Below are 15812 nucleotides of genomic sequence, written 5' to 3'. Positions count from 1 at the left end.
TGACGCTCCCTCCCCTCCCCTGGAGATGGAGGCCGGGCCGAGGCATCGGAGCTTCCCCCTTGGAGGCAGGGCCAAAGTTTCGAGGCTTTCTCCCCACCCCCGGAGGTGGGGCCGAGGCCTTGGGGATGCCCTGCGCCGGAGATGGAGGCACATTGGAGCTCCACCCCTGGGGGCCGGGCCGAGGAAGCTGAGCTTCCACCCCCTCGGAGGTGGTGCCGAGGCATTGGAGCCCCGCCTCTGGAGGCCGGGTCGAAGCTCCGGAGCTTCCCCCTTGGAGGCGGGGCCGAGGAAGCGGAGCTTCCTGGCCTTGGAGCTCCTCCTCTCCTCCCGGAGATTAGGCAGAGGCACCGGGGCTTTCCCCGCGTCCCTTTGGAGACGGGGCCGAGGGGGTGGAGCCCCGTCATCCGAGGCGGGGCCCAGGAGTCAGCGATCGGGCTGGAGGCGGGGCAAACGCCTCATGATCGCCCCGCCCCTTCACCTTTTGGCTTTAGGACACCTAGCGGCTTTCCCACGCTTTGCCGGAAGTCCTCTCATCATTTCCGGCAGAACTTTTAAAGGCAGTCCTAGAGGACTTAGAGCCGAATGCTTTAGAGAGCCTTGCTTGGTTCTGCTACGGTGTGCGCTCCGCCAGGATGCGGAGCGGGTTTCTGAGCGGTGCCCGACGCCTGTGGGCCTTCCGCGGCCTCAGCCACACTACCCCGCCGCCCGAGGAGCTCTTTGCCCGCGAAGGGCCCCTACGGGCCTTCCTGGAGCGCCGTGCAGGCTCGGAGACCTGGGGGCTGGACGCCGGCGGACCTCAGCTGGCAGCAGCAGCCCGGCTGCTCAGCGAGAAGGAGCGGGAGTTGCGGGACACGGAATCCTTGCTGCACGGTAAGCCTCCGGCTGCAGCGGGTTTGGAAGCCATCTGCATTCCCGACCTCAGGCTCTGCAGGCTTCCCTTGACACAGTGCTCTGCCCATCAGTCATCAGAAGTTATTAAGGGTCTTAGTTGCCTCCCCTCCCCTCCTGGCAGCTCAGATGCTCAGGAAAGAAGAGGTAGTCCCTGCGACCGGCTTTGCAGCCCGGTGCCTTTATGGTATTGACCTGTTGCAGTGTGAGGTATGATGCACTGTAGAGTTAGAACCCTAGCCCTGGAAATCCGAGTTCTCACACGTTTCCCTCGAGATTTCTCTGCATTTGAAGCTAAGTCGGAAGCCGAAATGTCTGATTACTGAAGTGGGAACTCTAGGCTTGATTCAGAAACCTTGTCTCATTAAATAAAGTACGAAGAGGGATTGAGATTGATTCCTGACATCAACCCCGGGGATCAACATTCATGTGTACCCACACATATGCAAACATGCATATTCATAGACACACACAAAAACGGGAATAAAAAGTAAGGACTTTAAATTTCAGTATAAAGAGAGGTGCGGAAAAACAGGAAGTAGCATTTAAATGGATCTCTAATAAGCGGAGGTGGTTAGGTGGTATAGAAATGAACAGAAGGCAGAAGTGATCGACATGGATATAGGTACCACGTGACAAGCACTGTATGGTGGAAGCATAGAATAGGTACGGGAGATGGCAACGGAAGAGGAACAGGAAACCAGAAAGAAGAAGGATTAGAATTGTTTCTGTAGACCATGGGCAGTGTCTTACATTTTTAGGTAAAGAAGTGGAGTTATCTAGGGAAAGTCCACTGTGAAGTTAGTGTGGGAATACATGAGTCAGGAGGAAGCTGCTTACCATTCAAAGGAGAGGTGGTGGTAGGTAGGCACTGAGCTGATCTGCAAGACAGAAGAAAACAAGATTTGGTGATTGTATCATAAAACTAGGGCAGAATTATAAACGGGAGGGGACAGCGTCTGTCATCAAAATGATTTCTATGTTCAATTTAAGTTAGAGATACAAAAGTTGAGTTTTGTTGAGGTGGGGAAAGAGCTTTGCTTTGAATGCATATTTACACAATACAAATAAACCTGTTAGGATACTGGTACAGATTTCCGTATTGGTCTAGGAGAACTACAGTGTAGGAGAAAGCTGTTGAGCCTGACTAGTCAGAGGGGTCAGGGTAGATACTAAAAAATCAAAATTGGCATAGACCATAACAACGCAGAAATGCATAATAAAGTACACCTGAGGCAGGAGGAGAAGAAACCATGAGTTCCAGAGGAATAGGCAGACCTTTGGGACTGGGAAGGAATTCACTAAATGAGTCTGTAGAAACTAATTACTTAGAAGAAACAAGATCGTGCCAATACCTGATGTAGGATAAGCTCCCCTTTTTCAGCCTATACTGAAAAACACCTTTACATTTGGTGAGTTTGCCGAAGAGAATTTAATTAAAAGTCTGATTAATATAATCAGGAAATCCAAAAATAAGTTCTAGTTATCAAAGTTAGTTGGTGTTTTATTTCCCAACAATTGGGTGGGGAAACTGAAGTTGACAACAATTACTTAAAGAACTGGAGAAAACAAAACCCTCTAGCGTGGAGAAGCTGTAGAACTTAGAGCCATAACGTTGCCCCAAGGAAGGCTCTGGATGTGTACTGCCCCACCTCCCGTCGATGTAGATTCCTGATAGATAAGCACACACATGCAGGCTGTGTGCATGTTTGCTGTTTCAGAGAGAAAACAGTTTGTAATCCCCTTTCCCAGGCTGTATATGTCCATAGAATAGAAAAACAGGAATGAGAAAGTCGATCTTTAAGTCAGAAGTGAGAACTCTAAGATAAAATAACGATAAAAGCAGAGATGAAAGGAATAGTTTATGTAAATGTTGGGCAGACTCCAACAGTGCTTTGGGTCAGATACTTACTTTATCCGTGGAAACATTCACTAAGGCTAACTTGGGACTGACGGCAGCTTTCAATTTTCGATTAGCTGTTAAAACCTTTTGTGCCTCTCCTGGGCGTTCTGACTAGTTAAATGTATCCATGTGGTGTTGTAAAGCCTAATTTGGTAACTTGTCTAGTTATTGGGGCTGCAGAGAAAGCACAACTGTGAAGAGCACTTGCTGCTCTTGCAGAGGACCCAGATTTTGTTCCCTGCACAGTGTAGCCTCTCACAGCTGTCTGTAACCCCAGTCTTCGGTGATCCAGCACCCCATTCTGGCCTCTGGGCACAGCATACACTATACTCAGCATACAAATACTCAGTCATACATACCAAATAAAACCAGTAAACATTTTTAAAATTTAACTTTTTGCATATGAGTATTTTGCCTGCATGTGTACACGTGTACCATATGCATGCCTAGTGCCCACAAAAATAAGAAGAGGGTGTCAGATCCCCTGGAACTGAATTAGAGATGGTTGTGAGCCAACATGTGGGTGCTGGGAACTAAGTCTAGGTCGTCTGCAAGAGTAGCAAGTGCTTTTAGTTGCCAAGCCGTTTCTCAGTCACTTAAATTTTTTCTCTCAAAGTCTATTATCATGGCTTCTGTGGAGGTGAATTCAACACTAATTAAGAAAAACTTAACCGCTGTTCTTTTTCCTAGATGAGAATGAAGATTTAAAGAAACTTGCAGAGAGTGAAATAGCTTTGTGTCAAAAAGAAATAACTCGGCTGAAGCATCAGGTATGGTATGTATACAAAGAATAGAGCATTCATGCCATTATTCCTTATGCTTTTCGTTAAGGTTTATAAAAGAGCCCAGAAAAGTAACCTGTTGCTGTTTAGATAGAAGTTTTTGTTGCTGTTGGTTTTTCTTTATTTTTGTATGAATATTTGTCTGCAATTGTGTTTGTGTACCACAAACATGCCTGATGCCATTGGAAGCCAGAAGGTGTCACATCCCTTGGAAATGGAGGTATGGAGATTGTAAGTTGCCTGGTGTGGGTCCTGGAACTGAACGCAGGTCCTCTGGAAAAGTAGTCATTGTTCTTAACCACTGAGCTATGTAAACGGAAGTTTTTCTCTGTCCCGCACCATCCTGCAGTCATTTCCAAATAATCACTCAGAGGCTTATATTAATTATAAACATTTGGCCAATGGCTCAGACTTATTACTAGTTAGCTCTTTCATTTAAATTAACCCATATTTCTTAAGTATGCTTTGCCACGTGGTTCGTGGCTTGTTACCTCATTTTCTATGCATCTTGCTTCCTCAGCAGCTGCTGTAGTCTCCTCCAATCAGCGTTTTATTTGTCAACCAAATCAGAGCAACACATTCACAGCATACAGAGCGATACCCACAGCACCACTCCACCCTTCATCTCCAGTTTGACTGTACCGCTTAACCTCATTCTGCCTGGCTATTGGCCACAACAGCTTTATTTATCAACCAGTGAGAGCAACACATATTCACAGTGTACAGACAGACATCCCACAGCAGAGTCATCTCCATTTCTCCAACTCTAGACTTTTGAAGCTCTTGTCTGTCTTACTGGGATACAAGTGACAAACTTTTGTCTGTTGCAGGCCTACAATGTGATGTTTCTCTTGCGTACACACTCCATGAAGGGCTTACCAGTGTCAAAGGGGGTTTTAAAGCAGAAAATGTTATTCTTCCTATCTTACAAATTCTTCAAGCTACAAGACCTGTGTACTGTACAGCTCTCACTGATAAATTCATGTACCAGCTCTTACTGGGAAGGCAATGAATAGGAAAGATTATAGAGTGATGGCAAACTGAACTTTGAAGGGGCAAGAACATGGCTTTTGTTGATAGAGTGCCAGTCCTAAACTTCCAAAATCAAGTTTTCTCTCCCATGTTAAGGAAGCCGAATGCAGTTTTCCTTCCATATTAATCTTGTATTTCAAGAGAGGAGAATTTCTTTTGCACACTACACGTGGTATAATATCCTGCTCCCAGCATTTAATTCCAAACTATATCTGAATAGGGAGTTGATAGAAAGTGTGTAAGATTCCCAAAGTGGGGGTTGGAAGCATAGCTTAGTTATTGGAGGGTTTATCCAGCATTGTGCGGCCCCGAGTTTAGTCCCCAGTACCACATAAAATCGGTGTGGTGGTGCATAGCTCTAGTCCCAGCACTGAGGACGTGGAGGCAAGGAGTATCAGAAACAGAAGAAAGAATTCCAAGAAGAAATAAAAACAAACCTATCAAAAGTAGATGCATTTTGTAATATTTAAAATGTAACTGAAAATTAATACCTTAGTGGAAATTATGTATTATATGTTTTTAGTTAGCAAGATGATCAAACTGTACTGAAGAACAATATTAAATGATTTGTTTAGAGAAACTTAGGTTACATACTAAATTCTCTAATTTTATAGCTTTGGGCACTAGTTTGACTAGTTCTTAGTCACAGGAAGGTGCTGTCTTTGTGTCCACAGATCATCTCCCTTTTGGTTCCTTCAGAAGAAACGGACGAGAGTGACTTGATCCTGGAGGTGACTGCGGGTGTGGGTGGTCAGGAAGCCATGCTTTTCACTTCCGAGATGTTTGACATGTACCAGCAGTACGCTGCGTTTAAAAGGTGGCATTTTGAAACGCTGGACTATCTCCCAAGTGAACTAGGTCAGTGTCTTAGTTAGGTTTCTGTGGCTGTGATGAGCACCACGACCAAAAGCAACTTGGGGAAGAGAGGGTTTGTTTCATCCTTCAGTTACAGTACTGCGAAGGGACGTCGGGGCAGGGACTCCAGGCTGGAATGTGGAGGCAGGAAACACAGGCAGGCCATGGAGAGAAACTGCTTACTGGCTTGTTCCCTCCGGCTGGCCTAGCCTGCTTTTTCATACACCCCAGGACCATTTGCCCAGGGGCAGCACTACCCTCTACCTCAGTCACATGGTCCTCGTACTTTAGTTATCCTTCAGGAAAAGGGCTCACAGACTTCCCGACGGTCAGTGTTGTCACCATTTCTCAGGTGAAGTTGCTTCTCAGATGGCTCTAAACAGCACCGTTCGAAGTGGAGAGCGGTTTGTTTTTGTAAAGCATTGATTCATCTATATTATGTCCTGGAAAAGGGTTGGCAAGATGGTGATCAGAACTTATTTGTAGGGACTAAGTAGTTTTATGCCCATTATTTACCTAAGGATTTTAAATAAAGACACAATTTTGAAATTTCTTATAAAGTATGATGGAAAGCCGTTCCATATGGTATGTATAATCACTTGTAGCTTTGAAAAGTGGTTTCAGAATACTCTGGGCTCACAACGTAATCCGAGCACCCAAGAGGCTGAGGCAGAAGAATTATACTGTTCAGGACTAGTGTGGGCTACAGGAGAACCTGTCTCAAAAAGAAACCAAACCAGTGGCCTGTTAGATGTTACTGTTGTGAATTCATCGGCATTGGAATTTAATAACTGCACAGAAACACTGGTGATTAAAGTGCTGGAAGCTGCTCTTGGGAGGACTTAAATTCAGTTCCCAGCACCCATGTGGTAGCTCACAACCCCCCATAAATCCAATTCCAGTGGATCTGATGCTGCCTTCTGACTCCACATGCACCTGGCACACATGTTACACATATATACATTATAGAGTTAAAGTACTCAGACATAAAATTAAATAAATCTAAATAGTTAAAGATTATGTATTGAAACACCAGATATCAAAGACTTGCTAAAGTTTTTCAATGTGCTTGTCCTCTGTATACCTAGTTATTTTGTGGCTCTTTTAACTATATTTCATGAGAACACATGTGATGGTCAGTTTAAACAATGCATGGCAGAATGGTAAAAAGAATTCAGTTCTCCCCATGTTTTCAAGGTGGCCTTAGGCATGCGTCAGCGAGCATTGGAGGTCCAGAAGCCTATAAACACATGAAATTTGAAGGAGGGGTGCACAGAGTACAAAGAGTGCCAAAGACAGAGAAGCAAGGCCGCATCCACACCAGCACCATGACAGTGGCAATTTTGCCCCAGCCTGCTGAGGTAAAGCACAGTAACGGAGCTGGCACAGGGCCACTCTCCCAGCAACTGTAACCTTATCATTTGGATTTTCCTTTCCTATCTTGAGTTACTCTTGAAAATTTGGTTGAAGAAATGTAATTTTACAACGGATGGTAAGAATGAAAAATATCTGTAGATTGTCCAGATTACACTGGCTTTTTCTCCTGCAGTAAATGGGCCTTGTAAGCCTCCCTCATGGGTCAGGTGACACTGTTGAGCTGGTTGCCGGCCTCACTTGGCATGGCAGGGTGGCTTCTCCAGGTGCCGTCAGAAAAGGGCTAGTCACTCAGCACAGTTGCTGCTTCTGACCCAGCTGTATTAGAAAGGCCCTGAGTGTGCGTCGTACCTCACAAAGCAAGTTCTCAGTCTATAATTTCTCTTCTGCTAAGTGACAAGTTAATTCACTTAAAAAATGAAGTAGGAATGATTTGAGGGTTTCTATCTACTCTTTTAAAGAAAAAGTCCTAGATGTATGATAGGAAGGATTTCCTTCCTTGCTTTTAGTATCTGTGAGAAGACTGAGGAACAGAACAGCCGAGTCAGTGTCAGGAGCCCAGATAGCTTCTGGGCCACAGGAGTGAGGGCTAGGTTCCGTCTAGCTTTTCTAGCAACTCTCAAGAGGAGTTATCTTACTGCAAGATGATTGACATGCCATGGATCAGTCTCTAGTTGTTCTTGGAACAGACATTTTTAAACATGGTGCTGTAGCACCAATTGTTAGAAGGTCTTATTAATAAAAAACAAACCCAGAGCCAGAGTATTGGGGTGAATACTGGAAGATCAGAGAAGCAGAGCAAGCCGCAGCCACCTTACCTTGCCAGTTCCTCAGCTGATCCTCTTTCCTCAGACTGGAAGCCTGGTTAAGCTTTTAGGCTTTCAGCAGCAGTTCAGCTGAGATCCATTTGGATGAGGACTCAGAGGCTTCCAGTCTGAGGAAACAGGATCAGCTGAGGAACTGGCAAGGTGAGGTAGCTGTGGCTAGTTCTGTCTCTCTGATCTTTCAGCGTTCACCCCAATACCTGGCTCTGAGTTTGTTTTTATTAATAAGACCTTTTAAGATTCGTGCTACATGGTGCTTCTGATGGTATCTCCTGGGACAGTGCATCATCCTGTTTGATTTCAGTGTTCATGGAATGCATACCCTGAGCTTCATGATCTTTGTCTCCAAATTATTTATAATATTTTAAAGTACCATCCCCTCTCTCCCTGAAACAGTTTCATGTACTCAAACTGCTATTATTTTCTGTTTTCTCTGCTAAAGTCTTTGAATTCAGCAAAATTCTACTTTTTCTACTTTAAAAAAAAAAAACAAAACATCATGTTTATGTGTGTGGATCTGTGTATATGTGGCCCATGGAGACCAGAAGAGGGTGTGGATCCACTGGAGCTGAAGTTACAGAGGCTGGAGCCACCTGATGTGTTGACTAACTTAGGTCCTCATAAGGGCAACACATGCTCTTCACCATTGAGCCACATCTGCAGCCCCAAATCTCCTATTTTTAACTGTCCCCAATTGCATCATTTGTGAGACAAAAAACTTAACTTTTGAGCATTAGGGAGTGTTGCTTTTGTTCCCTATTCATTAAAAAAAGAAAAAAAAAGGAAATAATATCCTAAGTACTATCTATTCTTAAACCGTTTTAAATTTTATGTGAACTCTATGTCTGACATGTATTTACAATGTGTAGGTCTCACCTGAAGACAGTTGGTACATGCAATTGTTTCTTAAAGTTGCCACTTTTCTTCGTATATCTAGATTAAACTGGTGATTAATCCTAAAGATTTGAGAATTGACACTAAGAGAGCAAGTGGAGCTGGAGGTCAGCATGTAAATACCACAGACAGTGCTGTTCGAATAGTTCATCTTCCTACAGGTATGTACCGAGTTTTCCAACATGGAGCTTTGAGTCAAGATCAATTTCTGGGAGACTAACTGGTTTCCCACTGAAGCAGACCTTCAGTTGCCAAAAGAAAGTAAACCATTAAGGGCTCTTAACCAATCACTTGATTCTCTAGGTTCTGTGGCTGATGCTATGTAGGTAATTACAAAGCCAGGAAGAGGGAGGGCTAAGCATAGGAGTCACCATGGTAGTCACTGTGAAGAGAACAGAGTCCTGCTGCCTGCCAATTGGGTTTTGAAATATATATTTACTAGAAGCTCAGTGAGATAATTACCTGAATTATTTATCAGAAAATGGTCTGAATCGCTAGTTATTAGCCTTAGGGCTAAGATAGTAAGAAGGACCCTGGAGGCAATAAAAGCTTTGGACTTTCTACACAGAAACATGATACATGTGTGCAGTTTTAAATACATTTCAGGAGCATCTTTCCCTTGAGACTGTAAAGTTCAAGGCAAGGCAGTTTGAATCTGGATAATTGGGCAGATGGACTGTACACTGCTAAGTAGAGCCATGCTTTGAGGTGTTACTAGAGCCCTGGGGTGGATTGTGAGTGACAGGGATGTCCAGTTTATACGGTTCAGGCTTACCTTAACCGCAACAAACCGTCATAGTTTCTGTTAACCAGTGGTTAGGAAGACTGGTGGGCAGATAGGATTGTGTCCTTTTAACTACAGAAAACCGTTAAATATTAAGATGATAAGTGGGGGTGTATATATAGAAATAGGAAAAAAAAGGAAATCCTCAACTATATTCTTTTAATTCTAATACTAGGATTTGTACTTCTTTATACATTTCATTTTTATAAGTCTTTTTTAAGATAGCTAACTGACGATGTGAAAAAAGTCTGTATTAAAAGTATTTAAAGTCTTCTGTTAGATTCTTAATTTATCTCATAAAAGAAGAAAAGGGATAAGAAAGAAAAGGAATAGTCCTTGATAATAAAGATTTTTGTATTAAAATTCTGCAATTCTCATAATGTTATTCAGGTGTTGTTTCTGAATGCCAGCAAGAGAGATCTCAACTGAAGAACAGGGAGCTAGCTATGAAGAAGTTACGTGCAAGGCTCTACAGCATGCATCTAGAGGAAGAAACTACCAAAAGATACAACGCTAGAAAGATCCAGGTAAAAATGGATTTAAGAAACACAAAGATAAAATATGTATGGGTAGTGTAGTTTTTATGTTAATACTGTTCTTGTTTTTATTATAAGGACAGTACCCGTGTTGTTTTCTATAGTCAAGCGTATTTTTCTCAGATTTGTCAAAGTGGACCAAGTCCCTACTCAGCTTTTAATCCTTTGAACCTATGGAAGCAAGAATAATGCAAGTGTGAACCTACTGTTTCGTATTTCATTTTATGCCATATACAGTCTTTCCATGCTTCTTTAGTATGACCACCCATCATCTTTTCACCACTCCAGGATGACACGAATTCCCAGAGATTACATAGAAAATGTACACATAAATATGCTGCTCCTACCGTTTAAATATCAGCCATTTGCCAGACTCCTTCATTATGTAATCAGTATTTTGCTGGTGGGAAATTAAAGTTTCAGCGTAAGCCATAGAGCGTTGAAGGAGCACAGGCAGGACTTAGATACTATGTCTGATTTTAAAGTCTACCTTCTTTTCTCTGTACCATTCCACCATGTCATCTGGGGAGTCAGGGACTTACACTTGGTTCTTGCATTGCTGTAGGCCTCCTGGATCCTAATGCATCTCATGTCTGCTCCCCCTGTTTCTTTAGGTTGGAACTAAAGGAAGATCAGAGAAAATAAGAACATACAACTTTCCACAGAACAGGGTCACAGATCACAGGATAAACAAGTCACTGCATGATCTTGAGAACTTCATGCAAGGAGACTGTCTTCTGGATGACATGATACAGTCACTAAAGGACTATTCGGATTATGAATCTCTAGTAGAAATGATTTCCAGAAAAGACTAAGCTGCTTTGTAAAGCTGTTTTTTTATACAGACTAGAAAAATCTTAGAGCAAATCCATTTTGTGCAAATATTTAACTGGTATTCTCTTGAGGAATGTAAGGTAACAGTTTCTTGGACTCTACTCTATAAAAATATGAGACACAAAGGAAGACAGTTGTTGTGGAATATTATTTTAAGGTGTGTTACATTTGTTTATTCTGTGGAACATTTGTGTTTAATGATGCAAAGATGTGTTGCATTCTTTTAATGTTATATTTGTTTAACTGTGAAGCTGTGCTACCTGATTGGTCTAATAAAGAGCTGAGCGGCCAATAGTGAGGCAGCAGAAAGGGTTGGCAGGGCTAGCAGGCAGAAAGAATAATAGAGGGAGAAATCTGGGAGAAGAAAGAAGGAGCAAGAGAATAAGGAGAGGAGGATGCTAGGGCCCAGCCACACAGCCAGCCATGGAGTAAGAGTGAAAGTAAGATATACAGAAATAGAAGGCAAAAGGTAGACAGGATAAGTTAAGGAAAGCTGGCACAAAACAATCCAAGCTAAGGCTGGGTATTTTTATAATTAAGAATAAGCCTCCATTTGTGATTTATTTGGGAGCTGGCTGGTGGTTTCCCCAAAAGAATAAAAAAGAACAAAAATACCAACAACATTTCTGCGTTCTAATGTAGGCCTGTATTTCCAACAAGTTTTTGTGCAAAATAATAGGTGCTCAACAATTTCAAATACTAAGCAGAAATATCTATGTTAATGTGATGTAAAGAGATAGATTCTGACAGTGAAACTGACTAGCGATAAAAGTCAGGTACGCTGGGACTGAGAGAGAATGGCCTACACGAAGTTCCTAATAAAAGCACATCCTTATAAGGTGCTCCCTTCCACAGGGCAGAGTCAGGCCTGTTGTAGGGCATGGCATAGCTCACTCAGTGGTGGAGAGGTTCCTGGGTTGCCCTGCAGCAGGTAGCGTGGGCCTTGCAAACAGAGAACCTCAAGCTCATGGGGCATGGGAAGCAAAAAGCCTCCTGTTCAAGTGTGAACAAAACTGGATAATCCATCCTTGGTGGGCTATATCAGTTCTCCAGAGAAACAAAACTAATAGGATGTGTCTACATAGATCACTATAAGGATGGCCCCACATAGAGTAGTACTATGTGTCCAAGATCTGCAGTGTGAATCAGCTGGGTGGAGACCAAGAAGAACTGATGTTTCTCTTGATTGAAGGAGGCTGGGTCTTCTCTAGTCAGACCTTCAGCCTGGTTGGGTAAACATGGTAGCATAAAGGGCAATCTAGGTTAACTGATTTTTCATTGATTTAAATGCCAGTGCCATCCAAAACTTGAGAAGATCTAAAATATTATGTTACCAAATACATTGGTAACAGCAAGCCAAATTTATGAAATAAACCATTATGGTGTCGGAGAGTGCCCCCAGAGGCTGTGCCATGGAGGAGTAGAAATGAAATGTCCTGTCATGCTTACAGGGTTTCTCCACCACCTGCTACTGACAAGCTTCACATACTAGCAGCAAAGAGAGGTCCAGGCTGCAGTAGTTTGAATGTGTCCCCTCCAAAGCCCAGGTGTTGCCAATGTGATACTACATATGTCAGCTTCACGACTAAGGTTTTAAGAGTCCCTTCTGAATGGGGCTCATGTCTTAACTGTCAGACACCCAGAGTCACTGCCCATTTTCAATAATGTTTTCATACACTTAGTGTCTGAAATAAACTGCAAACCTGACAGTTCACTCTCGCACATACCAACTGGCACTTATCTTAAGTACCTATCATCACATGACAAAATTCATGGTAAATCCCAAATACTTAGCACTAATAGTTCAGATTTCTCTACTTCTTCCCCAGATGTGTTCGAGCTGGCTTCTTCAAACTAAGATCCAAATATATATATATATATATATATATATATATATATATATATATATATATATATATATTCCAGTGGGTTTACCCTTATCAGACCCCTGATCTTGATTTTCAAGATACTGCACTGGATTTTCATCTATGAAGATCAAACTAGGTACTTTGGTATTATGTGAGTTGTGTGGACATTAGTGGACATTAATGCTTAAGACTTGGCAAGTTTAAACTACTCCATACCTTTTCCTGTGACTTAGCACTGTTGTCACATAAATTCCTATTGAAATAGGGAGCGTTTGACTGTTCCATGCCGCTGTTGCTAGGTTTTAGAGGCCTCTAACCTAAATAATAAAGGAATTATGAGGTACTTCCCCAGATTTGCTGGAATCAGCAGTAGTTTTAGGAACACATAATATGCTTCTCTTAAATCAGTAATTATATATATAATATATATATATATATATATATATATATATATATATATATATATATATATATATATATATAAATGTGTGTGTGTGTGTATAGCCAAAGTGCCTTCAGGACTCAGCTTGTAATTTCAGTACACTTACTTTATACTGAGGATTTAGTTCTCACTATTGGAAAGCAAGTAGCAGAAAACCATTACTGATAGGCAAGGGTTTTCAAGCTGCCAACAGTATTCAGCACAGAAACCAGGTAACATAAACAGATTCCCTCCCTTCTCATGAAAGGTACTTTACCCTTAAAAATACTTTTTAAATCTGCATTTTATATGTATGGGTGTTTTCATGCATGTATGTCTGTACACCATGTGCCTGAAGTACCCATGGATGCCAACTTAGGGTATGTGATCCCATGGGATTGTAGTTACAGACAGTTGTGAGTTGCCAATGGATGCTGGGAATTGAACCCAGGTTCTCTGAAAAAGCAGCAGTGGTGATTATTTTGGGGACAAGGTCATAGTCCTTGCATGGTTGATGCATATGTCCCTTAGACATCTGTGATAACAATACTACAACATGCTTGTTTTTTGAAACAGGAAATTTTTGTTTGTTTTTTCAAGATGGGGGTTTCTCTTTGTAGCCTTTGCTGTCCTGGAATTAACGCTGTAGACCAGGCTGGCCTTAAATTTACAGAGATCCACATGCTTCTGTCTCCAGAGTGCTTGGATTAGTGGCATGTACCAACACTGCCTGGCCTTGGACTTCTGAAGTCTTGCCTAAAGGAACTGGGTTCTTTTTCCCCTTTTACCTTCTTAATTCCTCAAGAATTCCTCCCCCTACCTCTGGATGATTCAAAAGTCCCTGCATTGTCTTGACTAGCTCTGAAATTCTAGGGAAATTTGACTTAGACTTCTAAGCACAATCATTATAAAGTGAAAATAAGATTACTAAAAATGGCAAGCTAATACCAACATTTTTCTAGTCCCTCAGCATTCTGATAGGTTTCCTCTGCCTCTAAAACCCAACTCCATTACTGTACACACAATACACCAATGGTCTGCATTCAGTGTTATTTCACACTTACCCATTAGGGAGTATATTTTGCACAACCATCTCCCTTGTACTGCATTTTTAAAAATTTATCTTTCATCTTTCATGACAGGGTTTCTCTGTGTAGCCCTAGAACTCAATTTTCTGCCTCCCATTTGCTGGTCCCATTTGTCTGATCAGGTGTGTGCCACCACACCTGATCAGACAGCATTTTAATATTCATTCAGCAAATTACTTTAGCTAAAACCCCTATGCAGTGTAATCAGAAGAAATTTACAACTTCACATGGAAATCTACAGGCTACCACAAGATCTAACTTCTCACTTTTCTGATCCCCGTGCTTGATGGGCTGCAGGCACTTTTTATGCAGTGCTTTGCAAGGTCAGTACAATGTTCAAAGACTCAAACTTAGCTGACAATTCGAAATTCTCAATGCATGCCTCTATTGACAGTTCGTTCTTTCATTTGCTGAAAATCTGGACCGCCAATTTCGTTCTCATTAGTACAAAAAATCCCTGAAAGACTTCTGTGGTTTCAGCCATTTATACTTAGAGGCTCCGTTCTCAGAAACAAAACGGAAAATGCTGCCAAGATTTTGGTAAGCAACTCCATCCATAACTATTTTTATGCAACACTTTCAAGTGTAAAAATGCCAGAAAACTAGAGATAAACTAATTTAGTTAAGAACTGGATCCACTCAGCACTCCTATGACTCAGTCTAGTGTTGGCCCCGCCTTACAACAGCTGTCATTGACCGCATGCAACATTAACTGAAAGTCAAATACTGCTGCAGAAAAGCAGGAGGGAAATGGCAAGTCGAGGGGGTGGGCGTTTCTCGGAGCGAGCATCCTGTAGGGTCAGGGCGCCATATTCTGAAACCGAGTCCCGTGCATTGTCACCATGTAGAAACAAATTCAAGGTGTGCAGTGCCCAGCATCACGAGGAGCTCACTACTTACTGCTTGTCACCAGACTGTATAATAAGGAACACATTCACTCCCGCCCTTGCTACAAAAACATCCACCTAGCCAGGGCTCCTCCAGCCCAAAGAAGTGGGGAGTTTGACTTTATGGTGGGATGGAGGGGACAGGTGTGCTGTCTTGCGCTCAGCCTTACGAGGGCAAAGACACAACACAGAAAAGCGAAAATACCAATTCACACTGGTAAGAATGCTTGGTGGTTGAAAACCTCAAAGAATGCAGTGGCAAGGACTAGAGATTAGGCCGCGCCCTCAGCCACCGGGAGATGCTGAGCAAAGCGACGCCGGGGTCCAGCTGCGCGCCGTCCCGAGGGCAAGGGCGGTTCTCTCGCAGCCATCTGTCCCGCCCCGCCCGTCCACCCCTCCCGGAGGGAACCGCCAGGCCGCTAGTGCGCAAGCGCCAACCCGCCAAGTCCGCGGCGCCGCCGCCGCCGCGCAGGGCGCAAGCGCGGAGGCTCCAGGCAAGGGGCGGAGCCAATTTAGGAGGGAGAGTGGAGCGCGCCTAAATCCTAGAGAGGCGGGTCCGGAGCTGGAAGGGGAAGGGCCTGGACTGCGTGGCGGGCTTGCCGCTCACCAAGCTCGCGCTTCAGATACGATGGAGGGAGACATGGGCCCCACCTGTGCCCATCAGAGATCTCCAGGCAGAAGTCGGAGCAGTCCGCAGGACATGAGGACTCGCGGGAGGCCGGTTCGCGGGACAGCGGCGGGGATGGGGGTGGGCAGCACGGCGGGTCTGCGCAGGCGCCCCGCCTTCGCAGGCCACGCCCCCAGCGGCCTTATCCACGCCCTCTGCCTCTTTGGGGAGGCGC

General features: G+C 43.5%; 1 protein-coding gene and 1 long non-coding RNA gene across 2 annotated transcripts; one reads left to right on the top strand and one right to left on the bottom strand.

Annotated features, from left to right (window-relative positions):
* Nucleotides 1-377: 377 nt before the first annotated feature.
* Nucleotides 378-10835, top strand: Mtrf1l (mitochondrial translation release factor 1 like). Its single transcript, XM_059272795.1, has 7 exons — nucleotides 378-870; nucleotides 3482-3561; nucleotides 5280-5463; nucleotides 6658-6821; nucleotides 8596-8713; nucleotides 9727-9863; nucleotides 10487-10835. The coding sequence occupies exons 1-7, from the start codon at nucleotides 633-635 to the stop codon at nucleotides 10685-10687; spliced, it is 1122 nt and encodes a 373-aa protein (XP_059128778.1). The 5' UTR covers nucleotides 378-632; the 3' UTR covers nucleotides 10688-10835.
* LOC131918610 (uncharacterized) lies at nucleotides 8904-15784 on the bottom strand. Its single transcript, XR_009381029.1, has 3 exons — nucleotides 15622-15784; nucleotides 10415-10493; nucleotides 8904-10043 (listed from the first exon to the last, which is right to left on the bottom strand). It is a non-coding gene; the product is annotated as an uncharacterized LOC131918610 (long non-coding RNA).
* Nucleotides 15785-15812: the final 28 nt, after the last annotated feature.

Source organism: Peromyscus eremicus, chromosome 8b (genome assembly GCF_949786415.1).
Source record: "Peromyscus eremicus chromosome 8b, PerEre_H2_v1, whole genome shotgun sequence".
NCBI classification, from domain to species: domain Eukaryota; kingdom Metazoa; phylum Chordata; class Mammalia; order Rodentia; family Cricetidae; genus Peromyscus; species Peromyscus eremicus.
The sequence above is the reverse complement of the archived record's forward strand: the minus strand, read 5'-3'. Positions and strand labels throughout refer to the sequence as shown.